The sequence below is a fragment of the Suillus subalutaceus genome (assembly GCF_016647625.1).
Source record: "Suillus subalutaceus strain FC151 chromosome Unknown DFJ58scaffold_354, whole genome shotgun sequence".
Lineage (NCBI taxonomy): Eukaryota > Fungi > Basidiomycota > Agaricomycetes > Boletales > Suillaceae > Suillus > Suillus subalutaceus.
In genome coordinates, this window is record NW_024540603.1 from 17,150 (window position 1) to 30,859 (window position 13,710).

The following is a 13,710-nucleotide window of genomic DNA, read 5'->3' on the forward strand; positions in this document are numbered from 1 at the left end:
TACACTTCTTGACACGTTACATTGACACTGACAGGTGCCATTACGTATGTGATATAATAATACAACTCCCAACCAAAGAAACCTGTCCATAGCCCAACGAAAGTCCATCAAATCTCAGAACGCAACCTGCTCAGTCAACCCATCCAGTTCTCGCTCATAACACTTGTGCTGGCTAATTTGGAATGCGAAGTTAGAAGCAAAGCCTCTTGTGTCCGGCGCAATGTTGAGCACGTCTGTGACAGCCGAGGAGATGCTGTACTTCCCTGTAGTCACTACGCCGTAAGATGTGACAACTTCATCGCTGTCTTGGTCGCGCGAAGGGGCGAATAGATCAATACCAGGGAGTCTAACATCGTCACGGAGGAAATTAACGCCTGAAACGTCTCAAGTGTCAACGACCATGTGATAACTTGTCAGTTTCTAATGGACACACCTTCACCAACGGCAGCGATAGCCTTGCAGTGACCAAATGCCTCCCTTACCCAGTGAACCACGCGACCATTCTTTGAAAGGGTCCTTACGTGCTCCTCGCCAGAAGGGATATAGACGGCATCAAACAGCGTTGAACGCTGGCTGTCAAAGTGGTGATCGGCGAATACTCCTGGCCCGAAATCTTGACCGGCCATCGGACGAATGTGGTTACGACGGGGGCCGATAAGGTAGCAAACAGCCTTTGCGCTCGTGAGAGCAGCCCGCACAGCTTGCATCTCAACAGCATTGAACCCGTCCGAAATCAGGATGGCAATGCGCCTTGAGACAATGGTAGGCTCCTTGGGCAAAAAGTCAATTTGCGAAAGACCCTTGCTCTTCTTCCCATCATTGGCACGACCGGGCTTAGTCGGCACCTCGCCATTCACCTTAACGGCGACCGCCTTTGCCAGGTCGAAATCGATGTTGTTCAGAACGTTGATATAGGACTTGTAAACGACCGGGTCCTCGCAATGACTAAGTTCGAAGCCGATGGCGCTGACGAGGTGGGCCTTTTCATGCGCGGAAAGCGAGTTATAGAACAGTTGAGCTTGGCTGAAGTGCTCCTGAAACTTCGGCCCGCGCGCCCTTTGTTTAATACCCTGACCAAGAGCCTCTGCATACCTACACAGTGTGAGACTGAGAAGGCAAAAATATGTGAAGTAAACCTACTCGACGTATCCACCTTCCTCCCCGGTAACTGGGCGTCCGATATCCTTGCGGTTCGGCCAATAGTTGACTTCGCTCTTAACAATACGATGCCTACTCTTCCCGTCACGATTGTGATTGAACACAGGACACACAGGTCTATTGATGGGAAGCTGCAGCCGTAGCAGTGAGTGCAAGTTTTGGCAACAGAAAACGACTAGAGTTCACCTCCTCCCAGTTGACGCCCAAACGAGAGATCTGGGTATCAAAGTACGAGAAGTTTCGACCTTGCAGAAGAGGATCGTTACTAAATCCTATTCCTGGAACGACATGGCTGGTGCAAAATGCGACTTGCTCGGTCTCTGGGAAAAACTCGTCGACAACGCGGTTGAGAACTAGTTCGCCAATCTCCTCAAGAGGCACAAGTTCCTGCGGCCAGACCTTAGTTGCGTCCAAGATGTCAAATTCGAATTCGTGCTCTCGTGACTGAGGGATTGTCTGAATGGCGAACTTCCACTTTGGGTATGCACCGCTCTCGATGGCCTCGCTCAAGTCTTTACGGTGAAAATCGGGATCTTGGCCGTTGATCTTGAGGGCTTCATCCCAAAGAAGGCTGTGGACCCCCAACTCTGGGATGAAGTGAAACTTGACAAAGTGGCGTTCACCTGCTGCATTCTGCAACGTGAAGGTGTTCACCCCGAATCCTTGCATCATGCGGAAGGACCGTGGAACGCCGCGATCAGACATGACCCACATCACCATATGTGCAGCTGCAAAAAAGGGCGTCAACAAGTATCCGGGAACGACTAATTTGACGAACACTCAGGTTGCAGGCCCACAAAGTCCCAAAAGTTGTTATGGGCACTCTGGCCTTGAGGCACATCATTATGAGGCTCTGGCTTCACGGCGTGAACGAAGTCAGGGAATTTAATGGCATCCTGAATGAAGAAAACGGGAATGTCATTTCCGACGATGTCCCAATTGCCTTCTTCAGTATAGAACTTAACCGCAAACCCTCTGACATCGCGGACGGTGTCCTACACGCGACAGAAGACTTTAACCGATTATATGCGCGAAAAAAGAAGCATATACGCACAGCGCTGCCACGCGAACCCTGAACAGTGCTGAAACGGACGAAGACAGGAGTCGTCCTCGAGGAATCCGTCAGGACAGGGGCGAATGTGTATTTCGAAGCGCGATCGCTAGATACCGTGAAATAGCCATGAGCACCGGTACCGCGGGCATGCACTACACGCTCTGGGATCCGTTCGTGGTCAAAGCGGTGTATCTTCTCTCGCGCAATCTGATCCTCAAGGAGCGAAGAACCATTCTTCTTTGGCTCGGAGCCGATGATCTTGAGCCTGACGAGAAATTAAAGATCAACACCACCTACTCGATGCATACACTCATGCTCACCAATTGTCCGTGTCAGCCACCTTGACACCATGATCCGTTGTCAGCCTGGGCTGGTCGGCTTGCGGTTTCTGTATGTCTCGCTGCAAGTCCACGACTTTTTTCGTGGAAGTCATGGTAGTGAAAGCTTTTTCGACTGATTGACCGATAGATGACATGGCGGGTTATGGAAAGAGAGGAGGCGGGCGTCCATCTCGTCTTTTATACTCCTAATCACAGGCCGACGCGGACAAGACTTGCAATCCAAACTTCGATGAGATCACTGGTGACGAAAAGACGATCGGTCCACGTGACCGCGTCGCAGGTACCACATTTAAATTTCAAAAACAATGTGCACCCGCAACACGAGCAGCCTCGAGCTCGCCTGTTGTTTCTCGTATGACTCTCACCCAATGGCCATTGCTCTTGTCGTCGGTAGGCCGCCGAGTTGCACTAGCGTAGATGGCCAAAATAGCTAGTAGCAATTCACATTCATCCGCTGCAGTGGAAGATCCTGGTGAACATTTGACAAGAACTCAGGCTTAACTTATGATGGTGGCCCCGACACCATCCAGCACAGATTATTGAACTGGAGGAGGTATGAGATTATAGGCAAGTAGTTCTGACACACTCACAAATGCATAAATGGTAGTATTTTTCTGCTGCACTGGGTACATAAATAACGAAGGTCTTCCAAGATATAAGGAAGTGGTTTTAAGAAGTGATCGTTTGTTTACGTTACGGAAAATCAAAGCATCGTCATATAGGAGTTAACACAAATAAAGTATCCGAACGAAATATAATATTACCGGTCCGTAGTGGACGAAGGTAAGCATAAATGAGGGAGGCAGCCCGAGATCACGTTCGTCACTGGGCTCAGCAACTATGGCTGAGCGGTACGATACGCAACACGTCAGGAACGGAAATAGCGTAGATAGCGGAATGATACGTCTTCAGAAGCGCGCAGTGGACGAATCGACCATCGACTACGACGAAGCGAGTGGCGAAAAATACTCGCCCATGCTATGAACAGCGCGTGGATCAATACAGGAAGCGCAATTCAAAACAATACGCACGCATAGTGTTAAACAGGACAACAGAATCTGCAACTATTTGATGTCGGCGCACAAGCACTGGGTCGAGGCACCGACTGTTCCTTTGCCGCAGCTCTCACACCAACTCCTGTGACCGCTGTCGACACCTATAGACTTGATTGCCGCGGACGGCGTGGAAGCCACGGACTCATCACGATGAATGCTGACCAAGTGACGGCCAAGATCATGTTTGCGGCTAAAAGACCGCCCACACGAGCGGTGAGGGCACACATGGGGTTTGAGACGATTTGGGTCATGGGTTGCCATGTGCGTCTTCAAGTTGTAAGCCCGTGCAAATGCTAGAGGACAAAAGGGATCAGCGATAAGTCAGGACAACACATATGGTACCAACCTCGGGGGCATGAAGGGCATTGGTACCTTTTACGAGGATCGTCTTTGGACTGATCGTCGACACCCCTAAGTGACCTTGCAAGAGGTGGAGGGGAAGATGATGCGGATAGTTGCGACATGTTGGATGGCGCGACAGCGGGGTCACTGCTGGAAATATAGTTGAGGAAATACTCTGCGGTTGAGGACTTTGGTACCGCAGGAATGCGAGTTGCGCCACCATAGTCTGAGAAGCTTGTGCGCTTATAGGAATTGTCTGCAGCAGGCGCAGTCACAGAAGGACTGCGGGGGCTGAGGGGCAAGGCCCCAAAAGTGCTGGGGTCGACAGTCATGGGAAGAGAATTATTGTTGGACTGCGCAGCGGAATTAATACCATAGTCGGAGCAAGCGCTACCACCGACGCGAACACGCTGGAAATCCATCTCTAAGTCTAGAGGAAAGGAGCAATTGGCAGAAAAGGAAGGAGAATCCGGGTAGTTATAGAGGGACTCTGAGTGGGTGGAAAGAGTGTCGTATGCAGACTCGGAAGAAACGGTGATCGTGGAAGGAGGACCACACGTTGGAGTATCGGATCTCAAAAAGGAGTAAGCGTCGTTGGAGTCTACGGTGAGGAGCTGCAGCTGGACTTCGTTGAAAGCCGCAAGGCTTGAATCCAGTTCTAATTCGAATAGATCGGGATGGGGTGCGAGGATGTCTGAAGGCGAGTGAAATGAAGTAAAGTCAAGGCCACCACCTTGCTTTGTGAATTCAGAACCATAGGGCTCGAAGGAAGAATAGAAATCATCAACTTGTGAGTCTGCTGCCATTAGAGAATTTGATACTGCGCAAATATTTTATTGCGAAGTCGTAGAGTGTTCAATCGAGTCAGATACTAAAGTTAAGCAGGAGGGCGAATTCTGCTGCGGACCACGCAAGCAAACGGCTTATAACCATCATTACATCAGCTTCATTCTCACCCTTCACAGCCTATTTAAGAAATTCTAATGGAAACAATCATGAGAATGACAAACAATGGTTCCGTCGGAGCGTAACCAGCGCTGACTCGGCTACTAGCCTGAGTACTAGGTGTGCGCTCAGGCTTCAAGTTGCGCCCGCATCTAGACAGAAAAGATCTCCGTATGCAACCAACGATCACAGCCCGTACGTCGGGTCGCACAGCATCTCTATGTGAATTCCTTTGCGTATTTCGCTTGTTTCATAGAAGAACCGCACACTTGCGTCTTTAAAGCTTTAGGAGGTGTACGGTATGTTAAAGACTCACAGTCTGCTACCGAAAAGTTCCGAAGCTATCACAACCTGCGCGCGGGAGTTGACACCATTGTTACGGGTCGCCTGGGATCTCTATGGTGCACAGCTTGAGTTGCCCCTGACAGCTAGCAGCTCATCAAAGCTCCGTTGCAGCCGGCGCGGCACCAAATCCATAAATACTGTGATCCCCGCCTAGGAGGTTATCTTTGTCCGTTGACCTATTGTTAGCTTCCGTCGGCGTGGTTCAGGTGCCGTTCAACTCGATGGGTTTACTCACGATGTCATCGCCCGCCTAGCTCAATCGGATAGAGCGTCAGACTCTTATGACTAGGCGAATCTGAAGGCTGCGAGTTCGACCCTCGCGGTGGGCTAATAGTTTTTGTTGTCTATTCCAGTATGTGACATGTCATGTATGAAGACAACTTTTCCCCTGAAGGTGATTGTAATTTGTTTTACAATTGACATTACTCGAGGCATTTAAAGGAGCATGAACAATTTCGGCACTTTCATTTCACCGTAAACTGAATCATAATACATAGTCATATAGTCTAAATATCCTCATTGATGAGTCTCACGAGGGGAGTCACATCATTGATCGTGATAGGTTATCGCTTATCATAAAAGTCCACGCGGGTGATGACCAGCATCAAATACTCATCCTCGAAATGTGCAACAGCTGGTTGAGTGATGAGTTACGCCGTTTTGAGCGAATCGATTGAACAATAAAATCATACCTAACCATGTATGGCACTGTAGCTGCGGCCAAACAGGCAAAGGCAGCCCATGCAAGGTATATTCCATTTCCATAAGACACGGTGACCCCTGATAAGACGCCACCATTGATCTGTGTGATTTCCAGGGTATTGATGTCCTCGCTTTTTTTGACGATCGATGTCCAGATGGCAGCGCCGATGAGAATGAACAGGGCAGCCATTATCGATGAAGCCGTTGAAATAAAAAACAGGAGTGCCCTTTTGGCTACACCGCTGTAGGCAGGCCTTGAGTGTGACGCGTATGAGAATCGAGGTGGACCTTACGTGAACAATGCGATGGTTGCAAATATGGTCCCGATGAGGAGGAAGTAATATGCAACGCGGGAATTGTAAGCCAGGTAGGCTGAGTTGAAGAAGGTCGTGTTGACAAACATCGAATCAGAATATTGTGAGTAGTTGGCGAGCATATCGGACTTCATCGCAGCGTAAGGCTCAAAATTGTAGGCAACGGTGCGATTGGTGCATGTTCCAGCAGAGCTGTTAACATATGCGCAATAGGAATAGAGACCGAAGTCGTAGAATTGTCTCAGCCCATTGTGCTCGCCGAGCGGCGAGGTATAATTGGTGGTATATAGGCCCCCAATTGGATTAAGGATGGATTCATTTAATGCCTGACTGTGGCCTTATTAGCATATGGGCCAAACAAATCATGTGGAGCACAAACCCGAACCCTGAAGTGTTGACTTTTGCCTGGACGGTGTTCGGATCAGAAAGGTTTCGGACCCACAATTATAACCACGAATCAATCACCATTGCAATTCCATGTGGAACAAGTGAGGTACTGATTTGCCCAACCTGACAGAACTGATAAGATTATAATGGAAAAGGACGACGAAGACATACATGGACAAAGATTAATAGCAAAATTGCAACGAACCTGTCCGTGGCAAGGTAAGTCGGAAGCGGAAGCGGAAGGAATATGCTCACGAAAGAAAGGATGCACCTCCAACGCAGTATTCTCCTCTCATTTTTCGATGTTCCAATGACGATAAGCTTCTAGAGATGAATGAAACGGGGTGTAGAACTTCACGGCGTAGCATGAAGCGGGCAAACCTGCAGCATTGAATACACGCGACTTTAATATCTTTGGAAGTCTACATTCTATTTTCCCACGAATAATTGAGCACTTGCGCATGCCACTTGCCAAGCTGTTTATCCAAATAGGGAATAACCGCCAAGTCTGGCGCCGTGAACCATTTCACTATCTTGCCTTGAGCAGAGCCAGCCAGCCAGTATGTCCAAATCGTCCCCTTGGAAGCCCCTTGCTCGTAATACAGCAGTACCAAGTCCTCAGGAAAGTGAAATTCCCCCCCAAGATCCCCGTTTGCTAGACCAGGTTGAACAAGATGAGGATTCTCCACAAAGTCGCGCAAAACGTCTGGCACTCAGAACCAAGGATTTTGGCAAGAGTATCGGTACTAGAGCTCAGTCACCAAGTTCGCCTAAATCCAGCGGAGAGCACAGGCGTGTGTTCAGTCTGAGTCGCAAAGGCAAGGCCAAAGAGCCGTCGGATCAAACTGAAGGTAACAGCCAGTGTTCCTTTTCCTCGTAAAGACGTTGACAGACGCTGCCTAATAGCTGTTGTACCTAGTACCTCGCAGATACCTAAACAGGTCCTTTCCAATGGAAACACCGACACAGAAGCCCAGTTGTCAGATGCTATACAAGATGACTCGCCTTTTATCAGACCTCGTTCACCCTCTCCATTCCGTAATAGGCCCTCATTACAGGCGTTCCGAGGGACAGGCTCTGTACGACCATCCCCTGTGACGCGTAATCCAATTGACAAATCACGTGTTTCAGATGCGTGCTGGAACTCAAACTCTGATCCAAGCTCTACAAGCTATTCCATGGGCAGATGTTTCAGATCAGGATGATGATCTTGCTAATGCCATAACACCACATGGGGATGAGGATAGTGATGAAGATTCTAGAGGTTCGTAATCTCCTGTATCGATTTCGTTTTCTGACACTTCTTTCCAGCAGTGCCTATGGCTTCTTCTATTCATGCTATTTATCGTCCTGTTGCGCGTTCGAGAAGAGCGGAAGCATCCTTATCATCATGCACTGCGTTGCCATCGCCAGAGGAAGGACATGAATCATCCGATGGAGATTTGGACGTGACTTGTCTCTCCGAAGAGGATGCTGATGCCGAGGACTTTGAAGCTGCTACCCCCGCGCCCCGCAGATGTACCAAAGCCAGAACATGCTATACCGGAGCTGCCGACGGCCTTCCGACCTGGGGTGCACATAAGACGCAGGGCTTCTAGCCGTGCTGGGAGTATCACGACTGTCAAAGTCGACCGGAGGACGCGCCTAGCCGAGAAATTAAAGGAGATCTTTGAGTTGAATGCCATCGATGAAGTTCTAGCCGGTGAGTGTCTCATTTATTGATGCTACTCACGATGCTCAACCAATCCCAGAAATGCCTTGCTGGTTGCTTCGCTCTGTCTGTAAGGCAACTTGTTTCACACATTGATGTGTGATTCTAATGCCGCGCATAGTGTTACAGGGATATATGTACCTCACAAACTCTCATTTATGCTTCTTTGCACACATGCCCAGTCGAGAGGTAAGAAATCTATCCAAATTCTTTGGGCGTAATTTTATGATTTCTGTAGGACCAGATACTCAAGTCAGGGACACTCAGCAAGAGGGCCAACCGAACTAAGCGGTGGACAAAGCACTGGTTCGTGCTCAAGAATGATGCCCTCTCCTGGTATCACTCTTCCTCGGTGAGTGAAACAAATTACGAGACATCGTTATCTTATACCTCATTAGGACCCCTATTTCATAAATGGTATAGTAGATCTTCGTTATGCGATATCTTGTGATCCATTCGGAGAGAAGGAGATACGTCTCCGAACCAACCAGAAGAATGTTCTCATGTCAGCCGACTCGGTTCCTAGTCGAGAGGAATGGGTAAAGGCCATAAGGAAAGTCATCTTTAAGGCCCAAAATATGGGTGACACTGTTAAGGCAGGTTGATAATGTTCACTTGTGTGCGTATTAACATGTTACCTCTTGCAGATTGCAATCCCTTACTCGTATGTCCTTGATGTCGAGAAGTCATCAGCGATAGACTTTAGCGAGACCATCGAGGTTAAGGCTTTCGACAAGGAGCCTTCTACAACGGACTCGTATTTCTTCGCCTACTTCCAGGACTTGCCAGTCGCTTTGGAACTTATTCGCGATGCTGTGCGTTCACATCATTCATCGGTCACTAGGTCGCCTCTGGCGCTCTTGGACACCACCTCTACCCGCCCGCCACAGCCTTCCGCCACTCACGGTATGGATCGCGCTAAAAGCCTCCCAACACTGGACACGCGTTTTGGCTCCTCTTTCAGGTTATCGTCTCTTCTGCGACCATTCCAGGACTCGCTTCCCACGTCTTTGGGGCGCATGAACAGTGCACAAGAGGCTCCCGAACCTATCGAAGCGCCTGATGAGTACACTCACATAACCAAGAGATCAGGTTCTTCACTGGTGCCTGTCACATCTTCACCTGATCCAATATCTTCCCCAGACTCAAGCAAGGCGCTCCACGCTCTTTCCAAAGCATTCACGATTGCCACTCCTGCGGACCACACTTATCCTCCTTCCACGTCCGTGGGTGATCTGGCTTCTAGTCCATCCGCAAAATCCATCCCATCAAGTGCTTCATGGAGCGTGGGAGTACCCTCGTGGCTCAAGGTCCCGCGTAGCCGTCTCGGCACCTCTACCTCGAATGCGTCTTCGTTTAGTGCTTCTCCCAGTGGAGGTGGCATACGTGAAGTATATTCTGTCCTATCAAATGCAGAATCAGCGACCCGGCGGAGCTCGGGAAGTGCCCAAGGTGATCTTGGATACAGTGTTCTTGAGACACCAGAAGCTGTCGTTGATCCGGAAGCTACTGATAAATTCAGGAGTGCATTTGCCTTTGACGAGAAGGAGATCTTGTTGGGCTGTATGTGTATTCTTTTTATCTCGTGTTTTGCTGTTAAGCACCTTTTAGATTTTACTGGATACATATTCCGTCTTCTACCAGTACCTGGCCGGCTGTATGTCTCGACCAACTATTTCTGTTTCAAGTCAACTGGCCCTCTTTCTTCCAAGACTCGGGTACGCAATTCTTGAATCCTCTGGGTCTACTCCTCACGACACACTTTCCTAGATGATTCTTCCTATTCGAGATATATTGAGCATCGAGATGACCAAGGGTACTCGGTTCGGCCACTACGGTCTCACAGTCGTTATCAAAGGCCATGAGGAACTTTTCTTTGAATTTGGCTTCGACGACCGCCGAAAAGCATTCGTTGGCATTCTAGAACAGCAAATGGAAGAGGTTAGGAAGCGTGCGAGTGCGGGAGATGTCCCGGTTCTCAGTCAGGGGAAAAAAGATGCACTCATCTTGGAGGAGTTCGAGCCTGGCAATTCCTTAGACTCAGATCCCACCCCTCCACCCGAAAACATGTCTGAATCACTCCCAGCAGTCATGTTCACCTCTTCCTCATCGACATTCCTGACCTTCAAGCCCAAGGAATCCTTACATTTTACTTTCCTGACAATCGGCTCGAGAGGAGATGTACAACCTTACATAGCCCTGGCGAAGGGCCTCATGGAAGATGGTCATCGAGTCAAAATTGCAACACATGGCGAATTCCGTGAATGGATAGAAACCGTTAGTCGCCCACCTTTCTGAGTTGGCACATCATTGACACACCTAGCAGTATGGAATCGAGTTCGGCTATGTTGGTGGAGATCCAGCAGAACTTATGCGCATCTGTGTTGAGAATGGCACATTTACTGTGGCATTCCTCAAGGAAGGCTTGTCAAAGGTGCGTTTATGATGTATGAGTATTTGCCGATCTTACATCCTTCCAGTTCCGCGGGTGGATCGATGACCTTTTGAAGACTGCGTGGGAAGCATGTCAGGGCACAGACATCCTCATTGAAAGTCCCAGTGCCATGGCCGGAATTCACATTGCAGAGGCACTCAAGATACCCTACTTTAGAGCTTTCACGATGACTTGGACACGTACCAGGGCATACCCACATGCCTTCGCTGTTCCAGAACACAAGGTTTGTGAGACATGTCACTGCACTAGGCTGGAGCTCATGATAATTCTTCCAGATGGGTGGCGGGTATAACTATATGGTGCGTTGAAACAGTATTCGTTCATCGCTTAGACTGACGACAACGATGCCAGACTTATGTTATGTTCGATCAAGTATTCTGGCGTGCTATCTCGGGGCAAGTAAACCGTTGGCGACGTAATACTCTGCATATAGGCAATACCAGCCTTGATCGTATGCAGGTTCACAAGATACCTTTCCTGTACAATTTCAGTCCTACGCTTGTGCCCCCTCCTTTAGATTGGCCTGAGTGGATCCGCATCACTGGTATGCTCGAGTTCTCCTAGCATGACAACTGTTTATCTCAATTTATCATTAGGATATTGGTTCCTCGACGACGCAGAAGTGAGCGCCAAAAAATGGACTCCACCACCCGATCTCCTACCGTTCATCGATTCGGCTCATAAAGCTGGAAAGAAGGTCGTCTATATTGGCTTTGGCAGCATCGTTGTATCAGACCCGGTGGCAATGACCCATTGCGTGATAGAGGCTGTTTTGCGGAGTGGCGTATATGCAATTCTCTCCAAGGGCTGGTCCGATCGATTGCATACGAAGTCTTCGGACGTATCTGAACCCGAGGAACCATTGCCCAAACAGATCTATCCGATTAATTCCATCCCTCATGATTGGTTGTTCCAGCGCATTGACGCTGCATGTCATCACGGTGGTGCTGGAACAACCGGTGCAAGTTTAAGAGGTTCGTACATTGTAAATCTTCGTTGCCAGTCTGATGCATTTCCTGCAGCTGGCATACCAACCATCGTCAAACCTTTCTTTGGAGACCAGTTTTTCTCCGCTGATCGTGTTGAAGCCCTTGGCATAGGAACGGGTGTCCGCAAGTTGACCGTGGAGAGCATGACTGAGGCGCTTGTCTCTGCGACTACAGATGTCAAACAAATCGAGAGGGCGAAACTAGTTGGAGAGCGTATACGCGCTGTAAGTCGATTTAATTAAGACTTGCGGATGTTTTTAACCCAGATATAGGAGGACGGTGTTGCAACTGCAATCGAGGCCATATACCGTGATCTTGAATATGCTCGCTCATTGATTAAGCGAACCCCCAATGAATCAGAGGCTGTGCATGATGTCGAAGGCGCCGTCCGCGATGAGCAGAATATCGTATCATCGCAATCCACTCTGGAGCGTTCTGGTTCTGGTTCCCGGACTTCAGCAGATTCACGCCGAGTCAGTGAAGACTGGAGTGTAATTTCTGATGGCGACGACAAGCGTATCGCCAGTTCGGGCAGAGTGAACGATGGCAAGCTTGACCGGTCCTCAACCTTCAAACGTAGCAGTCTTGCGGCTGCTGTTATGTCAGTCCTGCCAGATGCGCTCACTCCTCATCGCCAATCGACAGGGTCACAGACATAAGTTGACTGTAATTTATCTAGTTTACTGTAATACTCGTCTCATTGTACAACGCCATTTCTCGATCACTTGGGCTGTTAGATATCTTGCGATACTTGGATATAATACATAGATCATATTACCCTGGCTTCCTCATAGTGTTCCTCCAGCACCTTCTTGCTAAATGACCCGAAGGTATCGCTTTCAGAGATACGTTGATGGGTATCGGGCTGCATGAAGAGAGCAAAAGTCTCTCGTGATATCTTTACTCCAACTTGTGTTTGCCCAACCCGCACGCAGTGAGGCGTTGCTCGTAACTTTCCAGCAGTGACTAGCTCCAGGGCCTCGCCTGTTTGGAAGGCAAGGCAGTCTGGAGGAATCGAAACCTTTGTCAGATCTCCACCTCGAGTTCTGATGTACAAGCCGGACGTCGGAGAAGGTGAAGGAACAGCAGTAGGCTCCATTCCTGCTTCTTCGCGAAGGAATATAGCCTAAAGAACGGCATTCAAAACTTCACACATAACATTTATGCACTCGGACGTGTACTTGCCGAACACAACCCTGTCAGGAGTGAATGATCTTTATGAAAGCCGCACCAGCTATCGATGGGTTCATCCTCAGTGGTAGGGTTATTTTCAGGAGGGAAGTAGTGCAAAAGGCGAGCTTTAGCGGTTTGTGCGCTGATGAGTTCTGGAACAGATAAAGACACATCCGTCAAATATTTGGAGACTGAGATCCTCATCAATAGCTGTTCGCAGCGACGCTTTGTTGCATATACTGACCAAAGGGCTGGCAGGCGCCCGCGAGTTGACGCCCAACATCGAAAACGAACCTTCCCAGATCCTTGAAGGCTTCTTCAAAACCCTCTATACCGATTTCGTTCTTGTCGGGCCCTTGGTAACATTGAGTGTTCAATATACCGTAGTAAAAAGAATGATGCGTACAAATGTTATTGCCGTAGATTGGTGGATACGCAGCTTTTACAGCGGGGTTGACGTCGGGAACATCTACCACGGGGTTAGCGTAGTAAGAACCTTTCAGCGTGTCTAGTGGTTTTATGGTAAGCAGGTGTCCAGCCAATAGGCGGTATACATGATCATTCGCACCTGGTCGTCCATTCATGATTTCCTGAGGGGCAGCGTCAGTCCAGTTTATTGATTAACATCTTTCAGCCATCGTAACACTGACTTTCCCGTGCGACCATCCGTAACTTCAGGTTGGAGTCAAAAACCTTGCGACCTGGGCGAGTGTAAACTTGACCTACCTGTATATGCTCC

The 13,710-nt window shown here is 48.9% G+C and overlaps 5 protein-coding genes and 1 non-coding gene across 6 annotated transcripts; 2 read left to right on the plus strand and 4 right to left on the minus strand.

Moving 5' to 3' along the window:
• Positions 1–48: 48 nt before the first annotated feature.
• Positions 49–3,126, minus strand: DFJ58DRAFT_750733 (catalase-like domain-containing protein). The gene is made up of 7 exons (XM_041387759.1): positions 2,533–3,126; positions 2,213–2,477; positions 1,937–2,153; positions 1,345–1,886; positions 1,141–1,289; positions 434–1,092; positions 49–374 (listed from the first exon to the last, which is right to left on the minus strand). The coding sequence occupies exons 1-7, from the start codon at positions 2,685–2,687 to the stop codon at positions 115–117; spliced, it is 2,247 nt and encodes a 748-aa protein (XP_041235149.1). The 5' UTR covers positions 2,688–3,126; the 3' UTR covers positions 49–114.
• On the minus strand, positions 3,127–4,838 carry DFJ58DRAFT_692204 (uncharacterized protein). Its single transcript, XM_041383405.1, has 2 exons — positions 3,955–4,838; positions 3,127–3,901 (listed from the first exon to the last, which is right to left on the minus strand). The coding sequence occupies exons 1-2, from the start codon at positions 4,754–4,756 to the stop codon at positions 3,618–3,620; spliced, it is 1,086 nt and encodes a 361-aa protein (XP_041235150.1). The 5' UTR covers positions 4,757–4,838; the 3' UTR covers positions 3,127–3,617.
• Positions 4,839–5,484: 646 nt separating this feature from the next.
• On the plus strand, positions 5,485–5,569 carry DFJ58DRAFT_t150. The gene has a single exon. It is a non-coding gene; the product is annotated as a tRNA-Lys (tRNA).
• A 283-nt stretch (positions 5,570–5,852) lies between these two features.
• DFJ58DRAFT_671925 (actin cortical patch SUR7/pH-response regulator pali) lies at positions 5,853–6,939 on the minus strand (the record flags this gene model as incomplete). The annotated part of the gene is made up of 7 exons (XM_041383002.1): positions 5,853–5,874; positions 5,933–6,184; positions 6,236–6,586; positions 6,636–6,661; positions 6,722–6,766; positions 6,815–6,848; positions 6,899–6,939. 7 exons carry the CDS (start codon positions 6,937–6,939, stop codon positions 5,853–5,855), a joined length of 771 nt encoding a protein of 256 aa, XP_041235151.1.
• Positions 6,940–7,774: 835 nt separating this feature from the next.
• On the plus strand, positions 7,775–12,457 carry DFJ58DRAFT_719724 (glycosyltransferase family 1 protein; the record flags this gene model as incomplete). Its single annotated transcript, XM_041384674.1, has 17 exons — positions 7,775–7,907; positions 7,958–8,098; positions 8,160–8,345; positions 8,395–8,424; positions 8,476–8,543; positions 8,593–8,706; positions 8,753–8,944; positions 9,002–9,917; positions 9,966–10,072; positions 10,125–10,631; positions 10,681–10,788; positions 10,835–11,032; positions 11,085–11,108; positions 11,161–11,353; positions 11,406–11,783; positions 11,832–12,022; positions 12,071–12,457. 17 exons carry the CDS (start codon positions 7,775–7,777, stop codon positions 12,455–12,457), a joined length of 3,873 nt encoding a protein of 1,290 aa, XP_041235152.1.
• Positions 12,458–12,567: 110 nt separating this feature from the next.
• Positions 12,568–13,645, minus strand: DFJ58DRAFT_671921 (uncharacterized protein; the record flags this gene model as incomplete). The annotated part of the gene is made up of 6 exons (XM_041383001.1): positions 12,568–12,902; positions 12,974–13,162; positions 13,216–13,326; positions 13,378–13,479; positions 13,540–13,561; positions 13,622–13,645. Coding segments are annotated over 6 exons (783 nt in total), but the record flags the coding sequence as incomplete, so codon positions are not given.
• Positions 13,646–13,710: the final 65 nt, after the last annotated feature.

Coding starts and splice junctions, on each gene's coding strand:
- DFJ58DRAFT_750733 (XM_041387759.1), bottom strand. CDS start 2,687: ATGTCATCTATCGGTCAATCAGTCGAAAAAGCTTTCACTACCATGACT. Junction 1,887..1,936: donor TGTGGGCCTGCAACCTGAGT/GTTCGTCAAATT, acceptor CCTTTTTTGCAG/CTGCACATATGGTGATGTGG. Junction 1,093..1,140: donor GAGGAAGGTGGATACGTCGA/GTAGGTTTACTT, acceptor CACACTGTGTAG/GTATGCAGAGGCTCTTGGTC.
- DFJ58DRAFT_692204 (XM_041383405.1), bottom strand. CDS start 4,756: ATGGCAGCAGACTCACAAGTTGATGATTTCTATTCTTCCTTCGAGCCC. Junction 3,902..3,954: donor ATGCCCTTCATGCCCCCGAG/GTTGGTACCATA, acceptor TTTGTCCTCTAG/CATTTGCACGGGCTTACAAC.